This window comes from Hydra vulgaris, chromosome 03 (genome assembly GCF_038396675.1).
Source record: "Hydra vulgaris chromosome 03, alternate assembly HydraT2T_AEP".
NCBI classification, from domain to species: Eukaryota; Metazoa; Cnidaria; class Hydrozoa; order Anthoathecata; family Hydridae; genus Hydra; species Hydra vulgaris.
Window position 1 is genome coordinate 27,839,768 of NC_088922.1, and position 22,751 is coordinate 27,862,518.

General features: G+C 27.3%; 2 protein-coding genes across 6 annotated transcripts in view; one reads left to right on the forward strand and one right to left on the reverse strand.

The window, feature by feature from the left end:
• The window catches only part of LOC101237325 (ankyrin repeat domain-containing protein 17), a 67,509-nt gene extending 55,404 nt beyond the window's left edge, over nucleotides 1–12,105 (forward strand). For 3 of the 5 annotated variants that reach the window (XM_065792830.1, XM_065792831.1, XM_065792832.1), the window contains 8 exons: nucleotides 1,119–1,220; nucleotides 4,774–4,854; nucleotides 7,144–7,383; nucleotides 7,622–7,747; nucleotides 7,838–7,896; nucleotides 9,137–9,302; nucleotides 10,993–11,497; nucleotides 11,689–12,105. In XM_065792830.1, the coding sequence (XP_065648902.1) occupies nucleotides 1,119–1,220; nucleotides 4,774–4,854; nucleotides 7,144–7,383; nucleotides 7,622–7,747; nucleotides 7,838–7,896; nucleotides 9,137–9,302; nucleotides 10,993–11,497; nucleotides 11,689–11,852 (1,443 nt within the window). In that variant the 3' untranslated portion in view covers nucleotides 11,853–12,105. The remainder of the gene's footprint in view (nucleotides 1–1,118; nucleotides 1,221–4,773; nucleotides 4,855–7,143; nucleotides 7,384–7,621; nucleotides 7,748–7,837; nucleotides 7,897–9,136; nucleotides 9,303–10,992; nucleotides 11,498–11,688) is intronic. The other 2 variants (XM_065792834.1, XM_065792833.1) reach the window with 1 other exon arrangement.
• Nucleotides 12,106–17,354: 5,249 nt separating this feature from the next.
• On the reverse strand, nucleotides 17,355–22,532 carry LOC101236208 (protein phosphatase 1 regulatory subunit 3B). The gene is made up of 2 exons (XM_065792835.1): nucleotides 22,413–22,532; nucleotides 17,355–18,149 (listed from the first exon to the last, which is right to left on the reverse strand). Exon 2 carries the CDS (start codon nucleotides 18,097–18,099, stop codon nucleotides 17,461–17,463), a length of 639 nt encoding a protein of 212 aa, XP_065648907.1. The 5' UTR covers nucleotides 18,100–18,149; nucleotides 22,413–22,532; the 3' UTR covers nucleotides 17,355–17,460.
• Nucleotides 22,533–22,751: the final 219 nt, after the last annotated feature.

Genomic DNA, 22,751 nt, shown 5'->3' on the forward strand with positions numbered 1-22,751 from the left:
GAGATAACAGGAAGAGTTGCATAGCCACTATCAAGGGGGCACAAGCAAAAACCTATGAGAAGAATTGAGAAGATTCAGCATTCATCATCCTAGGCAGGAAATAATGTAACACAGGCTTACATCTACACTAGCCTAATAAATGAAGAAGGGGTTCAAGGGTGGTTAGCAGAATTATTTTGCTTACCTCTGAAGTCTTTGCCTAGTAGGCCTCCTACAAGACAGTAGTTGTTTGTTGAAGTCTAAGTTTGTTTCTCCTAGTCTTTACCTAAAAAGCACACTCTACAAGGCAGCAGGGCATGGAACAGGTAGTACTGGGTTATATAATACCAGTAGCAGGGTGATTGTGATGATCCTGAACTTGACCTGACTGAAGTAATTAAAAAGAGCTACTTCCTGCAAACAGTATCTTAAAACATCATGATATTTTGGAAATGAGTTAGGAAAAATATTGCATCTAACAAAATACTTTTTAATTAATAAAAAATAAATGAATTAATAAATTAATAATAAAATAAAACTATAAATAAACAAATAGTTGAATGTAAAACGAACATAAAAAAGTAACTAAAATTAAATTTGATAAAAAGAATTTTCTTTAACATGTTTCGAAATTTTAAAAGTTAAAAAAAATTTTTTAAAACAGAACGTTTTATAATTTTTAAAATAAAATTAAATTTATTAAAGTTAAATAGTAAATTTAGTTTAAATATAATAAAATAGATTTAAATTTAAATTAAAAATTTTTTAAAAACAGAAAGTAGAAAAAAATTTATTTAACTTATCTGTTTGTTTTTTTATCTAAAAAAAAACTAATTATATGTTAAAATCTAATTTAAAAAAGTTTTAGTGTAACATAAATAGCCCATTGGTGAAATCACCATTTCATACATAAAATGGCATAAAGCACAACATTCACATGACATAGAACTTCTTAACAAGGCCTGAAGAAGCTAATTTTGAATCTGATCTATGAATTTGAATATGATCTATTCTGTGACAGCTTAGGCCTCTCTTGTTCTCTATAACTCTAATATTGTTAGTGTTTTTAAATTTTTAAATAAGAAAACTTTTGAACTATTTAAACATTTATTACATGAAAATTTATTTTAATGTTTAAGGATGGAGACACTGCATTACATCTATGTGCTGATAATGGAAGTGTGGCACTTGTTCAGTATATTCTAAATTGTGGTCATCCTGTGGAACTTAGTCCAAACAATGTAAGTTTGCTTAAAAATAAACATAAAGTTATAGAACACACATGTTCATAAAAATACTAAGTCACTAGAAGTAAAATTTCAGAAATTAATTTTAAGATTGATGTACTGTTTATGAACTCGTTTTATGAAAGTTAATTAAATCTAATTGAAGTATGCAATTAGTTAATTTGAATTAGTTAATTAAAAAATTTCAATTAAATATTACTAATTAAACTAATTGAATAAACTAATTGAATATTAGTAATTGAATATTATTGGGTGGGTGCACAGTGAGAGGTATAAGATATTAGAGTGTGCTTGTGGCACCAATTGTTATTGGTTTAATATGTTTGTATCAGCAATAAAACACTAGTTGTCTTTTTGAATTAAAATACACAGATAAACCATTTAGGTTTTTAACTTTAGGATAACTAGAACCTAAATTCATTCTTAACCAACCACAACCTTCCAACTGCAATCTTATATAGTGAAGAAACAGGTTGAAATACACAGGTTGGTTTTAAGTTTGTAAATTGTTGTGCAGATAGTGTCTGTACCTTTTTGTCTCTACCTTTTTATCCCTAAGATCTATAAACTTATAAAAGCTACAAGGCTGTTACACAATTGTACTTTTCTCTTTGTTTTTCACTTTAGAAATTGTTTTTACATTGCATTATTTTCCATTAAGCTTTATAGCCAAGTTTGTTTGCTAGTTATAAAAGCTTTTATAATTTTTGTACTGCCCTACACAGCCATCAGTGAGTAAATGTATTTTAGATAGATATGATTAGTTGAAATATATTGTACATAAATGTTATGTGTGATGCCATCTGATACAAAAAACATTGTTATGTGTTGTGATAGCTCTGGAATTTTTTTAATTAATAAAGGTACTGTGATATGGAGTGAGTAATTAAAAAATAAGCCCATTGTTTTTCTTTAACAAAATACTAAAAAGTTCAATGAAAGTCTAAACATCTGTTGTTGGAATCAATAGTGTTACACAATCTGTAGTTTGCCATTTTTATTTGCTTGTAATTTAAAATTTGTTTTTTACTTTTTAGTTTTCTTTTAGACCTAATAAAATTGAAAAAGATGTAAATATCCTTCATACTAAAAAATAAAATTAAAATAGATGTAAGCATCCAACATACTAAAAAATAAAATGGTGTTAAAATTAGCTTATTTACTATAGTGTGTTGACCTCCACAAAACTGGTGTTAAAATTAACTTATTTACTATAGTGTGTTATTTACTATAGTGTGTTATTACTATAGTGTGTTATTACTATAGTGTGTTATTACTATTGTGTGTTTTTTCTAAAAAATTGAGTTCTAGAAGCTAGCAAAGAAATATTAATTGTTATCAATAGTAAAACAGTAAAAGAAGGATTCGTCAGAGACAGTTAATGATAGATCTATGGACTAAATTTTACTTGATTTCATAGAATATATACAAAACAGTAGCATGTTCATAGAGGCTCAACAGATCTAAAACCTGCTATAATTTCCTGGAGATTTTCAGAAATAGCAATTAGTAACTGACATTCAACACTGAAATCTTTAATAAAATTCAACTCTGAAATCACTATTTCAAATAAAAAAAATTGTTTTGAAAAAAAATTTGACTTTGCAATCTCCACCTTGAATGCAAAGTTGAATCTTATTTTATGATTTAAAAACATACCTTTTGAAAACCACCATAAACTCCTACTTTTACAATGTAGTATCAGAAAAGTTTATGGTTTTAAGTTGAAACCAGAAATCTTTCTGATAAAGTGTTGATACCGGCTTTTTGAAACCAGAGACAGTCCTGTGTTGCTCTACACATAAAAAAGATCTTTAATTGTCAGTTGTGTTGTAAGTATTTTCAGTATTGTCCTTGACATGACTTCTTCTAAATTCTTTCATAGGGTAGACTTAAAGCAGTTGTGTGAAAAACCTTTGCCAACCTTTGAAAAGCATTGAGAGCATCTGTTTAATTAGACTAAATGTGCAGAATTGTGTTTTGCTTTGCCAACTGAGCCAACAGTCACAAACACAATCTCTTGTAATAAATGCGGTAGTGGTGTGGTGGTAGAGCGCTTGCTTCATAAGCAAAAGGTTTTGAGTTCAATTCCCACCACGTCCCTGTTAATACCGCGCTCAACTTGTTTCTCTGTGCAGTAGCCTTGTTTGTCAAGGTCCATGTTTTGGAGTTATAGAGTTGACAGAGGGTTATAACCACAAGGAAGGAGGCATGAACTTCCTGGTTAAATGCACTTCCGCGGTGCTCTGTGACAAGACCATTAGGTCTTATTGGGGCACCTAAAGTAATTAAAATAATAAAATGTGGAAGAACTAGAACTTAGACAAACATAAGGTTTGCTCATGATAAAATTGCAGTATTAGTCAGCATTTAATAAACAGGATTACTTTTAACACAGAGAACTTTGATAGTTATGAAGTCAAAAAGCTTTTTCTGTTTTTAGAACATTTTTAACAGTTGCAAAATTATTATTTCATGTATTTTATAAAAAATTTACTTGTTTGGATTTTTTATATTATTCACTTAATTTGTTTGGATGTGTCATTATGTTCACTTCATTTGTTTGAATGTGTCAATTTTGTTTATACATAATTAAAAGGTAGTTAAATTTAATTATATTTGATTATATAGCTATCATTATTTAGTTAGTTTTAGCTCTATGTCTCCAAAATAATTATGAGGTCTCCAGAATTTTTACAAGGTCTCCAATTGGTTATGAGGTCTCCAAAATTATTATGAGGCCTCTAAAAAAACTTAAATAAAGGTACATATTATGTTAGTATGCCAGTAGCAATTATTGTTATAAGAAATAAAATTTTAAAATATCTTCACAGTTAGATGTCTTTATGAGTTCAAAATAAAAAAAGTTAAACTTTTATTTGGAAGGGGGAAATGAGCAATTAGGAAAAAACACTGTTTCTCTTTCCTTCTTTTGCTTTAAAATTGATGTTTAATATCTATATTTTAAACAAAAAAGCCAAAATAAAATGATTGAGGTGACATTATTTGGATTGTCTAAACTAAGTTATATGCGTTTCTAAACCAATTTAAATGACTTTCTAAGCTAAATTATATGCTTTTTTAAACTAAATTATATGCTTTTCTAAGCCAAACTGTATGCCTTTCTAAACCAAATTATATGTCTTTCTAAACTAAATCTTGCTGTTTAGTGAAAAAAATTATGCTGCAAATTATCTCAGTATAAATCAGCAAAATAAAAACTGAGTATCTCAAGAAATGTAAGGAGTTCAAACTTTCTGGTTTTAAAAATAATTATAAAGCATATGTGAAAAATAGATATTAATTACAGATCTAATATACAATATGCAAAGATGCTGTGCCATATTAAACATTTGTGCAAAGGTATATAGCTATGAAGAAAGATAATGTAATTAAATAATATAACATAAGAAAATTATTTTTTTTAGTATTTTATGTTGGATTTATTATTAACTGTGTTGAAGTTTATTTATAGATTATACAAAATATCCATTTGTATGTGTTCAGTATATTATTTGTCATTTACATTTTTGATTTGTTTACACAGGTTGGTGATACTGCAAAAGATATTGCCATCAGGCGAGGTTATAAAGATATTGTTTCATTAATACCTGATCCTTTTAAGAAGGTATTTTTTATGTTTAGGTTGTGGGTAACTAGTAAATAATTTTTAATTTCATGGAATAAAATAATAAGTGTGTTAACCAGGATTTTATGTCTTTTTTTTTTTTTTTTCTCTATCTTGTATTGGAAAAATGGTTTAGTGTTTGGCTAGAGTTTTAGTTCAAAATTTCTGTGCAAAAAGCTGACTGGAACTCTTTCCATGATCTTCTTCGCGATGGCCCTTGGGCAGAAATTTTTCATCTTCCTGCTGACTAATGTGCTTCTTATCTAACTTCTTGGAATTAGGCTGGCATGGAATCTTTTATTCCCTCTCGACAATTCCAAGTCAAGACTCGTTCATCTCCATGGTTTTCCTTTCATTGTGCTGCTGCAATTTCCAATCATAACCATTAATTCCATATCTATTGCCAAAACAATTCTCCAGAAAACAGACATCTGTTTACTATTGCTAGAAACTATTGTAAAATGGTTTTGTCTAATGCCAAAGCCAGCTATTCTCAGGTCACAAAGTCTTGTATTTCATCTCAAAAATTAAGAAAATCTTTAACAGTGTCTATAATAAGGGCAAATCTGCTATTCCTCTTGCATGGTTCAGATCTTGTTTCCTCACCTAAAATCAAAGCTGAAATGTTTGTTAAAACCTTTTTGTCAATCTCATCTCTTGATTCCACTAATCACATCCAACTTGATCTAGCCAACAAACAGGTTGATCCATTGCTTGACATTCATATCACACCAGCTTCTGTATCTAAAGTGACTCTTCTACAGCTTGTGGTCTGGACAACATACTTGCCATAGTCTTGCAGAAGTGTTTTCCGGAGCTGTTGTCTATACTTTCAAAATTGTTTAACAAGTACTTATCAGAGTCTTGTTTTCCAGCCTGCTGAAAAGCAGCATCTGTTATCCCTATTTTCAAACATTCTGGAGAGCAATCAGACTTGTCTAACTACTGTCCCATTAGTCTTCTTCCTATCATAAGCAAGGTTTTTGAGTCTTTATTTAACAAACACTTAATCTCTCATCTTGAATCTAATAACTTGCTTTCTGTCCATCAATATGAATTTCAACTTTTTGTTCTAAAGCTGATTTGTCAACAGTTATAACCAATAGGCTTTATCGTGCATGAGATAGATGTGGAGATGCTAAGGTTATCGCTCTCTACATTTCAAAAGCTTTTGATAAAGTTTGGCATGCTGATCTTTTCCATAAGCTCTCTTCTTATGGTGCATCAGGTAATATCTTTAAGATTATTGAATCCTTCCTTACCAATCGAAGTATATAAGTTGTTCTTGATGGACAGCACTCTTCTTCATGTCCTCTAACTTCAGGGGTTCTTAAAGGTTCCTTGGCCCTATACTTTTCTAATTTACATTAACGATCTTCCAAAAAATCTCATATATAAGGTGGTATTGTTGCCATATCTGGAGTGAATCATTGAATGACGTCCTTTCTTTTTTAAGCAAGGTGCAATAGGGCATTATAAACATAGTTGGACCTGCTTTTGCAGTTAACCTTCCACTATTGTTACATCATCGTAATGTTGCTTCTCTTTCTCTTTTCTATAAATACTATAATGGCTGCTGGTCTAAAGAGCAAGCCTCTCTTGTGCCATCTACTAAAATTTATTATTGTGTTACTCGTCATTTAATAAAGTCTCATCCTTTTACTGTGACTGTTCCTAAGTGCTCCAAAAATTCTTATTTGTCAAGTTTTTCTCTTCGAACATCAGTTCAGAACATCAGTTCTTTGGAATTTGCTCTCTTCGTCTTGTTTTCTGATTCATATAATTTGCAATCTTTTAAGTCTGTTAATTGTTATCTTTCTTTATAAACTTCATCTTTTCTCTTCCTGTAACTTCCAACTCTAATAGCAGTTGCTTGCAGCTTTGTTGGAAGTGAAGATGTTTAAAAATATATATATTTACGCAGAAAAATAGGTAGAACATGTGCTGCTACATCAGCTGAGGTAGTTTTTAAGCATTTTCCTAAATAATTTTTTTTTTTTAAATAATTAGTTTACATTTTATAGTAAAAATTAAAGACAACTAAGCAAGAGTCTATATATATATATATATATATATATATATATATATATATATATATATATATATATATACATATATATATAATGTAGCAGCACTTATTGCATGTTTTACCTATTTGTTAGTCAATGTAGCAGCACTTATGTTCTACTTATTTCTCAGTCGATGTAGCAACATTCCTTGCATGAATTTAATAAAAATGTATATATTCCGGACAGAAATATAGCTAAATTTTTAGGGGGTTTTTTTCAGATAAAATCACATAGAAGTGCAAAAAGTTCTGGTGGTAGTGCAACTAGCCCATCAAATAGTTTTCCAAGTCCTCACACATCGTTACCAGATTTGCAGGAGGCTTTCAGTTATGGGGCTTATAAAAATGGACAAGCCAAATCTTTTTTACAGCATCCATCAGAAGAAATACCTTCAGCAACTTCATCTAGCATGTTAAGCTTATGGGTACCTACTACAGATTCAGGAATATCTTTACCTTTGGTATGCTTAATTAAATTATTTTGTAATATTATGTTATTTTGGAAAATTTTTTATTTAAAAACATTTTATAGTACAAGTAAAATGCTAGCAGGTACATGATCACTCAGGTACGTAATATATTTTAAGATGGTCTCAAGGCTGTATCTTTTTAAGTTTTTGAAACTGAAAATTTTAATTGAAGTTAAAAAATATTTTTATTCTACTTTTTATAATAAAATATTTAATTATTTTATATTAGGATAAAAATAGTGATCGATACATGTCTTCTTTACAGCGTCGTAAAAAATCACATAGAGATGAACACAAACTAAGCAAATATGATAAATATGACCTTCATACCTGTGAAGGAAGAAAACATAAAAAGGTAAAAAAAAATTTTGTTCATGAAATTAACAACTATAGCTTATGCATTCATTAAACTTATTCATCTGATTGTTGATTTCTAATATTTTAGCTTACTAAAAAGAATGCCATGAAATCGGAAATGAAGACTTATGAGTATACAGAATTGAGGTTTATAAATAGTGTAGCAAAAAATAAATAAATATGTAGTTTAAATGCAGCAAATTATATTTATATATGTATATATATATATATATATATATATATATATATATATATATATATATATATATATATATATATATATATATATGTATATATATATATATATATATGTATATATATACATATATATATATATATGTATATATATACATATATATATATATATATATATATATATATATATATATATATATATATATATATATATATATATATATATATATATATACTCACACACACACATATATACTTTTTAGAGAGAGTTGTTTATAATGGACTTTACCATGGTTGTTGAACTGTGAATTTTTTTTTTTACTTCCGGGTTCCAATCATTTAGGGTCTACTACTGTAAATACTTGTAACAATTTTACCTTACACTAATGCGTACAATAATTTGAAATATAATTAAAGAAATAAATTTAAAAAATTAGATGATTGCTTATTGTTTATCTTTTTAAATTTTTTTTGAAAGCTACCCACCTGGCTCTAACAACTTAATAGATATATGAAAGCTACCCACCTGGCTCTAACAACTTAATGATGTCTTAATAGAAATATGACTTAATAGATATATGACTTAGATTAAGCTAGCTCTGTTAGTTTAATTTTCTTCAACATCAAACTGGCCTCAGCACTGACTTGAGTCCAGACATTATAATAATAATGTAGCCCAGTTAAAATCAAATTTGGTCACTACTCAAAAGCAAACAATAAGCAAGGTTATGTATTTGGGTTCTAAATTTCCAACATTGGTTTCTGCTTCCTAATTTATCTTGTGTTATTTCATTGGTTCCTACTTTCCATTTTATTTTGTCTCAACAAAAACAAAAAAAATTTAGTAAACATTTGTGATAAACCTTTATAACTATCAACTGATGTCATTGTAAGGACTTGAAGATTTTACAACTGATGTGAATGATAACTTTTTCATGATTCTTAGTATACGTTTGTTGTGAATGATAACTTTTTCATGATTCTTAGTTTAATTAACATTTAAATTTGATTGGAAGTTTTGAGCTACTAGTTTTTTAATCGTTTCGTATTTAAGCAATTTTAATACAGATATTTAATAACATATAAAATCGTAAATTTGGTATAATACAAAATAACATTTAGTTATATATTAAATTATATATATTTGATTATATAGTTCTTGAATATTTTTAAGTGTTCGTTTTTTATTCAGAAAAGATCCACGTTTCATATCTCCACAACTTTCAACAAAAAATTGCTATAATGTCAAACCAGGTTGTCAAAAGAAAAAAATATTTGAGACAAGGTTGTCTAATGCAATGGATGACTCAGGCGTACTTTCTGACGAATCGTTACAATATTATGGATGTTTTCCTAGGGTAAATGTTTATTTTTGTTACATATATTATAACTACAAGAGTTCAATCAAAACTTAAACACTAAAATTAAATAAAATTTAAACCTTAATCATTAAAATTTAGTATCACAGAAATTAAAGCTAAATAAAATCAAAGCAGGACTTGAATATTAATGCACCTGCTTTAAATCCCTTCAATATCTCTTCCATTTTATAAATCTTCAATCTATTAGGACCTTTGACAACCACTAGAATTTCCTTGTTCTTTGTTGATTAAATCATACAGTAGCAGATTTCATTGCAATTATTAGTTGTAGGGCTACTTACTTAATTCACTGTAAATAAGCCATCTTTATTTTATTTGAACTCTTTGTTTTTCTAAATACATATATCTTTTACATAGCATAACATATTTATTTTTCCCTTCCCTTACCTAGCATCTTAACTATTTTTTTTATGATCTGATTAAATTAGGTTTGAGGACTGGTTTGGCTTATGTACATAAAAAATCTTTTTTTTTTACCTTTTAAGAATTATTTGATGTATAGCATCTAATAATTCTTAAAAGGTAAATTCACTCATGCATTTAACCATAATGACATTTTTCATAGCACACTTTATTGGATATTTCTATTTTTTGGTTTTCTTATGTTTGCACTTTTTTTTGTATTTTTTGAATGATTACTATCTACCTTTAGTTTGTTCTTCTTTCATGTACTTTCTAGCCAGAAAAAACCACGTTATTCTGAGGAAATTTTTAACTTGCATTTTTTTTACTTTTAACTCTGTTTCTCCGCACATCAGCCATGTTTAAAAAGTGTTGCAGAGTTTAGGGTTGAGAGAGTTGCAAATAAAATGAAAAAGAAAAAACTCTGTACAAATAAAATACAGGGTATACTCTTGTTGTTTGCACATTGTATATGTACACTGGTGGCTGTGTGTAGTTCAACATCAATATATTATAATAAAATAATCAATATAATTTCTATCTGAAGCCAACCATAATTAGAACAATAGCAGTCTGTAATGGGTAACTTGTTGTGCAATCATAGATCAACTCGTTATTATTTTCAGCCAATTTTACTGTTTATTTCTTTTTCATTTTATCTAGAAAACAGTATGTATTTAGTTTACAGTAAAACATTACCGCTATGTTTTTTCCTTAAACACGTTCAATAACAAAACTCCTAGTCGCTACAATATTTGTTTTTTTGTTTGTTTTTTTCCATATTATTGTTTTTAACTAGGTTTTTCAAATCACCCTTTAAGTTTTCAATTGGACCTAGAACATAAGACCTAGAATTGCCTTTGAACATTAGCAGGGTTCTTATTTTTTTTTACTAATTTTTTTTTTACTGTCAAGGCATAATTTTTGAAATATATGGTCAATATATATATATATATGTCAAAAAAAAATGATTTTAAAATACTGACTTTAAAATAAATGTTGTCATTGGATTATTTCTATCAAGAAAATGCTTAGCAACTATTTGAAAAAAAAGATAAAACAGTATTTCAACGCAGATATTTCATTATAGTTTTATGTGATATTACAAGTGATAACAATACAATTGTATGTGATCATATTACAGATATATGTAATAATATTACAGGTATTTAATATTTGACTAAATATCTAAAGATATAAAAATCTAAAGTTTAAAGCTAAAACACATCTAGAAACATAACTGATCATTTTTTTTTTTTTTTAGAACAAAACAAAACGAACCAATCGATCATTTTTCCACAATAAACAAGAACTAAGTCTGGAAAAAGAACTTGTTATTCAAAGACAAGCAGAACTCCAGTATCAACTAAACGAATCGAAACTTGCACTTGAGAAGCAAATGAGAAAAATGCGTAAGAAATTTGAAAAAGCTTTAAGAGTAACTGATGAACGTTTCCTTGAACAAAAGAAACGCGAAGAAAATTATCATAACCAACTTAAATATGAACTTGAAATAATCGAAAAATCTTTAGAAAGAGGTTCGAAAAAAAACGTTGAAGAATTTACTCAACATATAAAAAATGAACTTAATAATCTTAGCGAAAAATTAACAAAAAACGCTGAAATGAACGATGATCGCGAAAAGAAAAAACGTCACCGTGCATCATTTGTTGACCTGGATCGTAAAATATCTGTCAGTTTATCCAAAAATATAAACTCCACCGTTAAATTAAGAAATCCTTCTGATGACAGAGAAGAGCATTCTAACGGTATTATGTTTTGCTTTTGTTTTAACAATGTTTATTTAAAATTTTGATGCAAATTTGATAATATGAAGTATCAAAAAGTTAAATAATTAGTAATTATCTTGTTTAATTTTTATTTCAATAATATTTACAATCTACAACAAAAACTAGAGTTTGACAATTAAGCAAAAGTTTTTTTATTTTTTATTTTCTAGCTGCAAGGAGTGATTTTCAAAATAACATAAATAATAGCGATCTTGTTAAAGAAGTAAAATCGATCCGAAACGATAAAACTGATAAGGATAAAGAAAATGAGCTGTTAAGAGCTCGAGTTCTCGAATTAGAGAAAATGGTTAAAGAAGCAAAAGGTGAACTGTGACTATGTTTGTATGGCTATGATGTGGTTTGGTAACAAAACTTATTGGCAAATTATACGGCTATCGAATATCGATACAAACGGCTATCGAATATCGATATAATTGATATAAAACGTAAACAAGTATAGAGAGGAGTTAATTTTTAGCTAAGTTTTTTACCTCTTTAAATATTTATAGATGACTTATAGATTTAATTGATAGAATATGTAAATAGTTTATTTTTGTAAACCTCTAATTATTATAAATATGTTGAAATATTTGAAGGTTTCTTTGTTTAAATATTTTAGTTTTTAAATGCTCAAAAAAAAATCGTTCAATCATAATAAATATCTAAGAATCAAACATTGTTTCCAAGAATTAAATGTTCAAACCTTGTTTGAACAATTTTGTCCTTCATATCTCTATACCTTTTATCTCTTTTTTAAAGTTTTATAAACGTAGCAAACTATAGCAAATAAAATTGTAATTTTTTATTTAAAACCCTTAAACTTTCAGCTGCTATTTTTGTTGAAAAAAAATTGTATAACGGGAGTCAAAAATAATAAGTAAAAATTAAAGTTAAAACTTCAATTTATTTTTGAGAATTTTTTTACTCAATATATTTTGAACTCATGAAAAAAAAATCTTGAACGATGAAAAAAAAATCAATCATCCATGGATTAAGAGCAGCGGCGGATCCAGACTATCTTGTAAGAGGCGGCAAATTTCAGGCTTTTTTGATTCGGTGAATCTAGATCATTTAGAGAGAGGGGGGGGTAAACTTTTTTTGATTCTGCTGTTCCTGGGGAAGCGTATTTAGGCATAACGATTTGTGAGCAGGCAAGCCCACAAATCCCATTTATCTTAAAACCCATGGATCCATTCTTGATTGTGAGTGATATAACATTTTGTCTATTTATTGAAAGTAACAAGTGAAATAAACTATATGCAAAACTATATTTGTTTAGGAACACAGTGTATACCTAAACATCTATAATTTTGCTTAGGTACTTTTCGCTTATAGTAATTTTAAAATTAAAAAATTTTGTGCTACAAAGTGCTACAAACCAGAAATAAAAAGCTGTTAATTATTTCATTTTAAGCTAAAAAATAACTTCCACAAAATCTAGTAGTTAAGGAATTCTTCGAAAAAAAGGAACATTCTGGCAATGTGAACAGAAAAATTCCAATAAAAAGTATTCTGCTCAGAAAACTCGAATTTTATCTCATTTATGGAACCATTTTTAACGTGACAATTAAAAGCGCGCATCTGCTTTAAAAAAAGAATTTCAATAACATAATCAAAAAATCATAAGGCTCTTCATTAAACTCACATTTTACTGGACCTCGAATAGATACAGTTACTAAAAAAAAATATCTTCGTACAATGCTTAGATTTATGGTTAAAGATGGAAGATCATTTGGGACAGCTTCTGGATGTGGTTTCATCAATTTGTGCGCAATATTTGCTCAAAAGCAATATCTACCACACCAAATCAATTTATATTTAAATGTGGGTGATATGGTTGATGACCTATATAAAAGCTTCCAATAAAGTATAAAACGACAGGTTATCTCCATAGCATCACTTTTGATCACTTTAAGGCCAACAACGGCGATAACTTTCTTGTTTCTAATTGTCACTATATATCATCCTCGTGGGTTTTGGAATCATGCTATTTATCAGTTATAAATCTGGAAATATTAAATACTTCACAAAGCTTCCACGGAAGAGATTGTAGAAACGAGCTGTCGAAATTTGACTTGACTTTAGATAATACTTTATGAGCTAAAAATGACTCCTAGTATGCCGTGCGCACTTGAACTTCTTGGAATCGATTAGCCAGACTGATGTGCTCATAAAATACAACTTTGTGTGGAATCAGCTATTCGCAACCAACTAGTTCTTGTGACATTGATTAACAAAGCTCATTAAATAGCTGGATGTTTTACTCACCATCAATCGGACAGGCAGCTCTTAAAAAGTATACAGAAAAAAAACTGAATGAAAGTGTCGCCGTTTTGTTGAACAGAAACGCAAGGGTAATTATTAACAATTGTCATTCCTATTTTAAATGCAGTATCTGAAACTACTACTATTCTAAGTGTGGAACTAAAAGTGTGAAACACCTACTATTTTAAGTGTGAAAAAAGCGTGAGCATTAGTTTAGTTTATCCGTGCATTACAACTTTGAAAAAATGCCTTTGCTCAAAGGATAAAAAAGGATATGTAAATTTGTTGATAATGACTAGGATCAGGTTAGGATCAAGTGAAGACGTTTTTCTTATCGTTATCTTTTCACACCCTCAAATTAAATCAGCAATGTTTACTTAGGCAGAAAATGTGGAATCATACTTAATGGTGTCTGAAAAAATGTATCCCGATGAAATTCAACTCGAGTGAACAAATTTCTCATTTGAAACAAATGGATTTTATAGATATTTTGTAGCTAGCAGCAAAGCTGCGATATGTAGCTAGCAACAATTATTCTTATAATTATAATAGATTCAAACCTAAAAATTGAATTTTTAAAGGTGTTAATGACATAAGGAATAAATATGAAAAAAAAATCGCTTGAAAATCGCTATAAAGCTAGTTAGTCGTTAGCTCATTTCTTATCAGGATATATATATATATATATATATATATATATATATATATATATATATATATATATATATATATATTATATATATTATATATTATATATACAGGGCTGTGGAGTCGGAGTCGTGGAGTCGGAGTCGTGGAGTCAGAGTCACGACATTTGTAGCGGAGGCGCTAAACAAAATCGCGATTCCGACTCCAATCATAAAACTTCTCGTTATTGCACGCGCATGTACAAAATATTTAACCTTCAATGAGTTTTTCATATATTCGGCTATAAAATTTTTTTTTTTGATATTTCGTAATATTTTTTAAAGAACTTTTCAAAAAATTTTCGAAATTGGAGTTGGAGTCAACTCCACAGCCCTGTATATATATATATATATATATATATATATATATATATATATATATATATATATATATATATATATATATATATATATATATATATATATATATATATATATATATATATATATATATATATATATATATATATATATATATATATATATATATATATATATATATATATATATATATATATATATTGAAATACTTTCAAAAATAATTATGCTGGATCCAAAATTTTTGCGAATGATCGACTTAGATATTTGGGCACCCGAAGTTTTTTATTAAAAGCACTGAGGTTTTAAAAAAGTAGCAAAAGTGCTCATATAACCCAGACCACCCAGTGGGCACGGTACGTTTTTAAAACGTTTTTAAAACGTTTTTTAGACGTTTTTATAAGGTTTAAACCTAATAAAAACGTCCAAAGAACGTTTTAAAAACGTACTGTGCCCACTAGGCACTTGGTAATATGGGCACTTTAAATTTGCTTAAAAAAATAACATTTAGTAAAAAAATACTAATCTCACAATTAGAACTAATTTTTGAAGCATCGTTATTAATAAAACTTATTATTAAAAGATTAAACTTTGAACTTTTTGTTGAAACAATATTACTAGGTTTTCCGCAACAACAAAAAAATAGTTATTTTATCAATTTTATTAACTCAAACCTTTGAACAATAAAAATTCAGATTTTTTGAATTCAAATTACAGACAAATATTTTGTAATGTTAAAATATTCAAACTTTTTACGATGTTTTGTTTTTATTCAAAAATCAATAAAAATCACTACAATTTTAGGACTCTAAACTAGGTAATTTCAATGAAAACACTGGGTAGTTTGAGTATGCTCACATTACACAAAAATGGCATCTTAAATAAAGTCAAAACTAAATGCTTCTATGTATTGCTCTTTAAACAAAAATGGATTGGATTTTTAGCTAACATGTTTTTCTTTTTGAAAAAATTAATTTCATTATTTTAGCACCAAAATTTCGCGCCTAAGATTTTTTCATGCGTTATGATATTATTTTAACCACGCAAAAAATTCAACAGCGTTTTAATTAGATGATAGCCTTTAGTTACTGCATATAAATTTACGCTAATTGTACTGATTCCTGTTATCACCACATAAATTCGACACAACTTATCACCACATACAGTCGACATAACTGCTTACATCTAAGAAATCTTTAAGTATGCTTATATTACCTAGGTGCTCATATTACCCTAATCTACCCTATATATATATATATATATATATATATATATATTATATATATATATATATATATATATAAACATTCTAAGCAATCTTTGAAAAGTATGACATTTTAAAAATTCTTTTATAATTCAGAGGTATTGTTAAAACGTATTGTTAGTTATAATAATGTTTCATTCCACATATATAATTATTTTGTTTTAATTCAATTTGGATATAAAAACAACCAACCGTAAAAATGGTAGGTAACTTCTGCAATTAAATTTAAAATAATGACAGTAATTTAAAACTCAAAAAATTCTCAAAAGAATTCTTTAAAATTTTTATAAAATTTTATTATATTTCATTAACATTAAGCACTAGGGTGGAGTGAATTTTAGTTTTTTTTACAATTCGTTTAGCCTGGGTGTGCCAAAGTTGTCTATTCATTTCAGAAATACTCTGGAAAAATATCAATGCTCTAGGAAATTATCTTGAGGTTCCTCAAGACCTTTAAAATTTTAATGGGTCCCTAATATTATGTAAAAAAAAGTATGTCATGTTTTTCAAAAGTATGTCATGTTGGGTCTCAAAAGAAGCAAAATTTTAGAAAAATTTCAAAAAAAACAATTATTTTTAAAAAAAAATTGTTATTTTATAGTTTATTGCAGAAAAAATGACCTTTTAAACTAAAAATGAAAAAGTTCATTTTTTTTAATTATAATTTCAAAAAAATCTTAATTAATAATTTTTTTATAAAATAATTGTTATTTTTGAAATTTTTATAAAATTTTGCTTCTTTTGAGACCCAACATGACATACTTTTGAAAAATTCTTTTTTACATAATATTAGGGACCCATTAAAATTTTAAAGGTCTTGAGGCACCTCAAGATAATTTCCTAGAGCATTGATATTTTTCCAGAGTATTTCTGAAATGAATTGACAACTTTTGCACACCCAGGCTAAACGAATTGTAAAAAAAAAACTAAAATTCACTCCACCCTATTAAGCACCTATTTATTATTAATTTTTAAATATAGATTTAAGTTTTTGAAATCTTTATCGATAAACTCTTTTTGTTAAACCCAGGTCGACATAAGTTTTAAGTTTTTTATTAAATTTGTTTGTATCATAATCATTTTTGTTAATTTGTAACTTTATTTGCTTTTAGATCAACTTTGCAATTGTTTAAGTTTCTTTAATTATGTATTCATTTCAAACTTTAAATGTCAATAACTGTTAAATACTAATTTTTATCATTAAATTGCATGTTAAAGACACGGCGATTCAATCGGTTTGGCTATTCTAAATAAAATCAAAAACACATTTTAACAATTTCAGTACTCAGGAAAGAATAACAAGTTTATAATGAAAAATAAATTTTATTAACTTATTTACAAAAAACAAAGTTTATATTTATTAAAAAGATATTCGTTTATTGTTTTTGTTTGCATTATAATCAATATTTTTATAATTTATAATTATGGTTTGCATTGTTGTCCCAATGTTCATCGTTATTAACACTATAGCATACGGCAAATTCAATACCTTTTTGGTTAGAAGAAATATCGTGCCCTAAAGTTAGTAAATGTGTTACAAAAATAAATCGATCGATATCTCCGTGAAATTCCTGCTGCATAAATTTACAAGGTATATCTTGGAATGTTTTCCACTTATTTAAAGTTAATCTAATTTTAACGTCTTTTTTAAAAGCTAGGTTTCTAACAGCAACTGCTCCAAAAAGATTTTTATTTGCGGTAAGACCGTATAGTAATAAACTTACATTTTTAAGATGAAGTTGAGTCTCGTTATATGCAATTTTGTATTCCATTTTATCTTCAAAAATTGACGTTGGGCCGTAATTTGGTCGATAACAAACAGTTGTTGACTCGGGAACAAAAAATTTTACATAGCATAATGTTTTCCCTTTCTCATCTGCAAACGTTACCTTTTTACGTTTAAAGCATTCTGCTTCGCCTACTTCATTATTTCTATATGTATCAACTAGCTTTTGACTATAATTATAGAATAGATCAGAGTACACGCGAGGAGATATATGCATTGCATTATTATCAAAAATATCGAAGCTTTTTTCGAGTTTGAGCATGTTAATCCGATTAAGTTCTTTGCAAGCTAGTTATTTTTGTAGCAATTTTTCTATAAATAGTAAAAAAAAAAAAACAATTATAGTAATGTCAATTCCCAACCGTGTCATCAACTGAAATATTTTGAAATTGCGGATAACAATGACAATTAATTTTACAATAACACAAAATCCCGATATTTTTCACTCCTTATTTACTATAATACTTTTAACGCTTCTCTGATTGTGCAATTTCAAATTAATTTTTTTTCGCATAATGGTAGATATTCAGAACACGCTATCTGATCATGCATAAATAATAATGTTGTTGCGTTGGTATTGAGTTTTTTAAATTACAAAATCAAAAAAAAAAAGTTGTAAAGTAGTACAAAAAAATTATTAATTTATATTATTTAAATTTAAAAAATCACACGATAATTTTTTTATTATTATTTAGTAAGTATTTTATGTCACATTTAAAAAAATGTAAATTTATGTAATCATGATCTTTTTTTGGCAGAAAAAGAAACTTGATCAAGTTTCTTTTTCTGCCAAGATGCAAACTGATATTATTATTATTATTTTTATTATTATTATTGTGACACTGGTAAAAAATCAGCGAACGTACTTAAGGGAGGGGGGGGGGAGGATGCCTGAAATACTCGTCCGTCGAAAAATTACTTAATAATAAAAAATTAATTGGCTCGACTCATATCAAAATCATATGAACATACATTCATGAAAGTATTCATTTAAGATTTTTTTCAGTTTATTGTGCCTATAAAACTATAAAATATTAAAGATGGACCTGGAATGCATGTGACTTTTTGCATATTTACATGTATATCAATTGAGGATATCTTCTTTTAATAAAACTTACGGCTATTAGAAGTTGGAAACGAGTATAACGAAAAATATTTGCCCAATAAACCTTGAATGAAGGCGAGAACACTTAAAAAATTTTTTTTAAATAAATTTTTTGTTCTCGAATGAAATCAAAATTTATCGATAGAGTTAAAAATTTATTCAAGAAATATTTGGGGTTTTTAAGTGGTGACCAAGTAAAACTTACTATCCCCCCAATTAGGGAGAGGATTGTTTAAATTGCAAAGTTTTGGCAATTTTTCTTGTAAATTTCACAAGGAATGAGGTTATTGAACGTACATCGAAAAGTTAATTTGAATAAAAACAAGTTTATAAATAAAGCTATTGATGCTACTGGTACTGACAAACAGCAATCGCAATCAAAAAACAAGTTTTTGTTCAATAATTTTTTGCTGAACGTTGTCTGAAGTGAGAACAGCTATGTAAAAACAATGTTGTTTGAATTAAAACCAATTATTAAATATAACTTAGATGTTAATTGAACTAATAGAAAAATTAGTGTCTGTTAGTATTAGTAAACCACTTGATAAAATAAAATTAATTTTAATTTCAATACTTGAACAATATTAGCTTATTTGCAAGTATTTTCAAGTATCTTTTTTTAAAGTAAAAGCTTTTTTAGAAGAGTTTTTGCGGTCATTTATAGCTACATTTGTTCTTTGTAGCAACAATTTTTTATATAATGTACTTATACAGGCCATGCTAAGGAATAAGTATTAAGGGCGATATATCTTATACAATTGCTTTAGAAATATTTATGTCAAAAATAAGTTTTCATTATTCTTGTGTCATAGCATTTTCCCCATCAAATAGTATTAAAAACAATTATTGAATTTTAAGGGGCTACCATATAGACTTCATATAAATTATATAATTCAGAATTAGAATTTTATATTATAAATATAACATTCTAATTCTGATCTGAAAGTACAAAACTGATAAATAGTTATATTTTATATTATTATTTATTTAAAAATTTACAGTTTTTAAATAAATAATAATATAAAATATAAATTTTAAGTAACACGAAAAAAAATTTGTTTTCAAGATGAAAGTCACAAAACCACTCTTAATTCTTTGTAAATGCGCACGATCTCGAAAAATTTCGAGATACTTCTGGATTACTTTATGAAAAAAATCAGAGCGTTTAGTTAATTTTTTTTTAGTTAAAACTAGTTTTTAGCTAGTTTAAAAAAAAATCATTTTATTAGTTAAGGAAACTTAATAATTTTGAACCCAGAGTTTTATGTAAGGTTGTATTTAGGGGCTCTGTAAGTTTGTATTTAGGGGCTTATGTAAGATTGTATTTAGGGTATTTTGTGCTTAAAGATAATAGGTTCCACGATATTAAACTAGCTGTATTTTTTCCCAATGTAGTTAGACACAAATCCAGATTTTTTCTTAAGTATATTCGTAGTAGGGGGGGGGGGGGAAGGTTGAATGGGGTGGGTTGTGATTTTTGGGGTAACACTTTTAATTATATAGACCTGTTATATGCTTTAAAAAATTGTTTGTATAACATGATTTGACAGATTTTTAAACTAATATTTATAGTAATACATTTTTTTTTCATTCTAATATTTAGTTAAAAAACTATTTTGAAAGAAATACATCGAGATGATCAATAAGAATATATAAAACTTCATTTGCTTTAATCTCAATTGAATTCCAAAATGCCACATTGATTAACAATGGATTTAATTATTAATGGATTTTGAAAAATTTAAATAAAAGTTAATAACTGGTGAATAATTTGTTTATTTTGTTTTTTTATATATTTATTAGATTTATGTTTAGTTTAACAAACCACAATGCTATTTTAGTTTATTTGAATTTTATACAACAATTTGGTAAAAATATTTGGCAAACTAAAAAATAATTATATAGACGTTTTCGTAAAAATATTTAGTAAACTTGTAAAGTTTGGGATTTAGCGCAAACTGATAAAAAAAAAATAGAATAAACATCATAAATCAATTTCGTGCCAAAACTTATATAATTGTATATTCGATAGACATAAGGGGAGATAAGTACTGAAATAACTAAATACCGACTGAAATAAACAAAGCTTCAAAAGTGGAAATCTTTTTAAAAATTTTTTAAGAAAATTTTTTTGTTAACAAATTAAAACAGTTGCAAATATAAAAAATATTGCAAGCTACTTATGTATTAAGTTTTATTGCTTGCGTCAAAGTTAAAAAGTTGTGCGTCAATTGTTTACATAACGAAGGTTACAAATATAGTCCCGTAAACATTTTAGCGAATAAGTTTAAATTTAGTTGTTTATTTAGGTAAAATGAAAATCCAGAATTTAGCTAGAGTGAAAAACGCGCTATAAATAACAACATTTAATTTTTCCCTATGAAAAATTGCAATTTTATGAATAATTATAAAGCTGCACCCAGCCGCCACAAACACGTCTTTTAGACGTTTTTTAGTACTTAAAATGTTAACGCCTTTTAGATGTCTAAATTCAGATAACGATAAGACATCCAATTGTATTGATCTTTGAGACAACAAATATGAGCTCATAATTGTCGTCTCAAAGATGAATACTATTGTATGTCTTATAGTTATCTGAGTTTAGACATCTAGAAGGTGTTAATATTTTAGATTCTAAAAAAACGTATTTGTGCTGGCTGGGCACAGACCAGATTACTTAGGTGTTACAAAAAATTCCCCAAAAACTGTCATAAAAGTTTTACTACAGCACAATTTAATAGTTCTATAAACATTTCCAATATTTTAAGTATGGAGGTTGTCATTTTTTTAAAAATTTGTTACATTGGTAAAAAAGACACGAAGTTTTTTAGGTGTTTGAGGTAACTTCTATGGATAAAAAAACTCCAAACATGTGTATGTTTATAGAAACGACAAATAAGGATAATTTGCAAAAGATATATATGATGGTTGTTGCATAGTTTCAAAAGACCCTTAAACTGCTAGCATCATCCCTGACCATGTACACTAATAGCAATAAGTTTCGAATTTTTTTTTTAATCTTTTATTCGAAACTTTTGAAATATTTGGTATTCATTAACAAATTTCAAAGTTCATTCCTACAAGTTGGTGCCTCTTTAGTGTTTTAAACTTTACATGATCTTAAAATTATGACATTGTAAAATTTATATCAATCTCATTTTTTGGAGGAGGGAGGTTAAACTTATGTTTGTCTGACGGTATTGCAAGTTGTACTTAGAGAAATAGTGTGATTTGTTACGAATTAAATTTAATACGCGCGTGATTCAATTTGACTGAAAAATGTCTACTGCAGTATTTAAGAAATATTTATTCAAAATTGATTTTCTCGTTATTTCTTTTTATTATATTATTTACTTTTTTGATTGCTTGACCACTATGTTAATATAGGTTCGTCCTCAAACATATATCGACATCATAATAATATTTAAAAAAATTAAAAAATCTAATTTAAATTCTTTATTTCTACTTACCATTAATAACATCAAGTTTATAAGTTAATTTTTGAATAAGTTTTAATACTAATTTATAAAAAACCTTTGCGTGATAAAACTTTTATCGCTGCAAATAAAAATTATTCAACTTTCCAAAAAATTGATTAAAAATTGATTATCTACGTCAAATAAAAAAAGCCCTGCGTCAATGTACGACAACAGTAGATTTCCGTTGTTTATATAACGAAAGTTACAAACATAGTCCTGTAAACATTTCACTGAGGTTGAACTTTTTTGCGTTTGTAGTGACCTAAATTTATAACTTGTAAATTTTTAAATAAATGATAAATAAATTTATTATCACACTTTTCATTATTT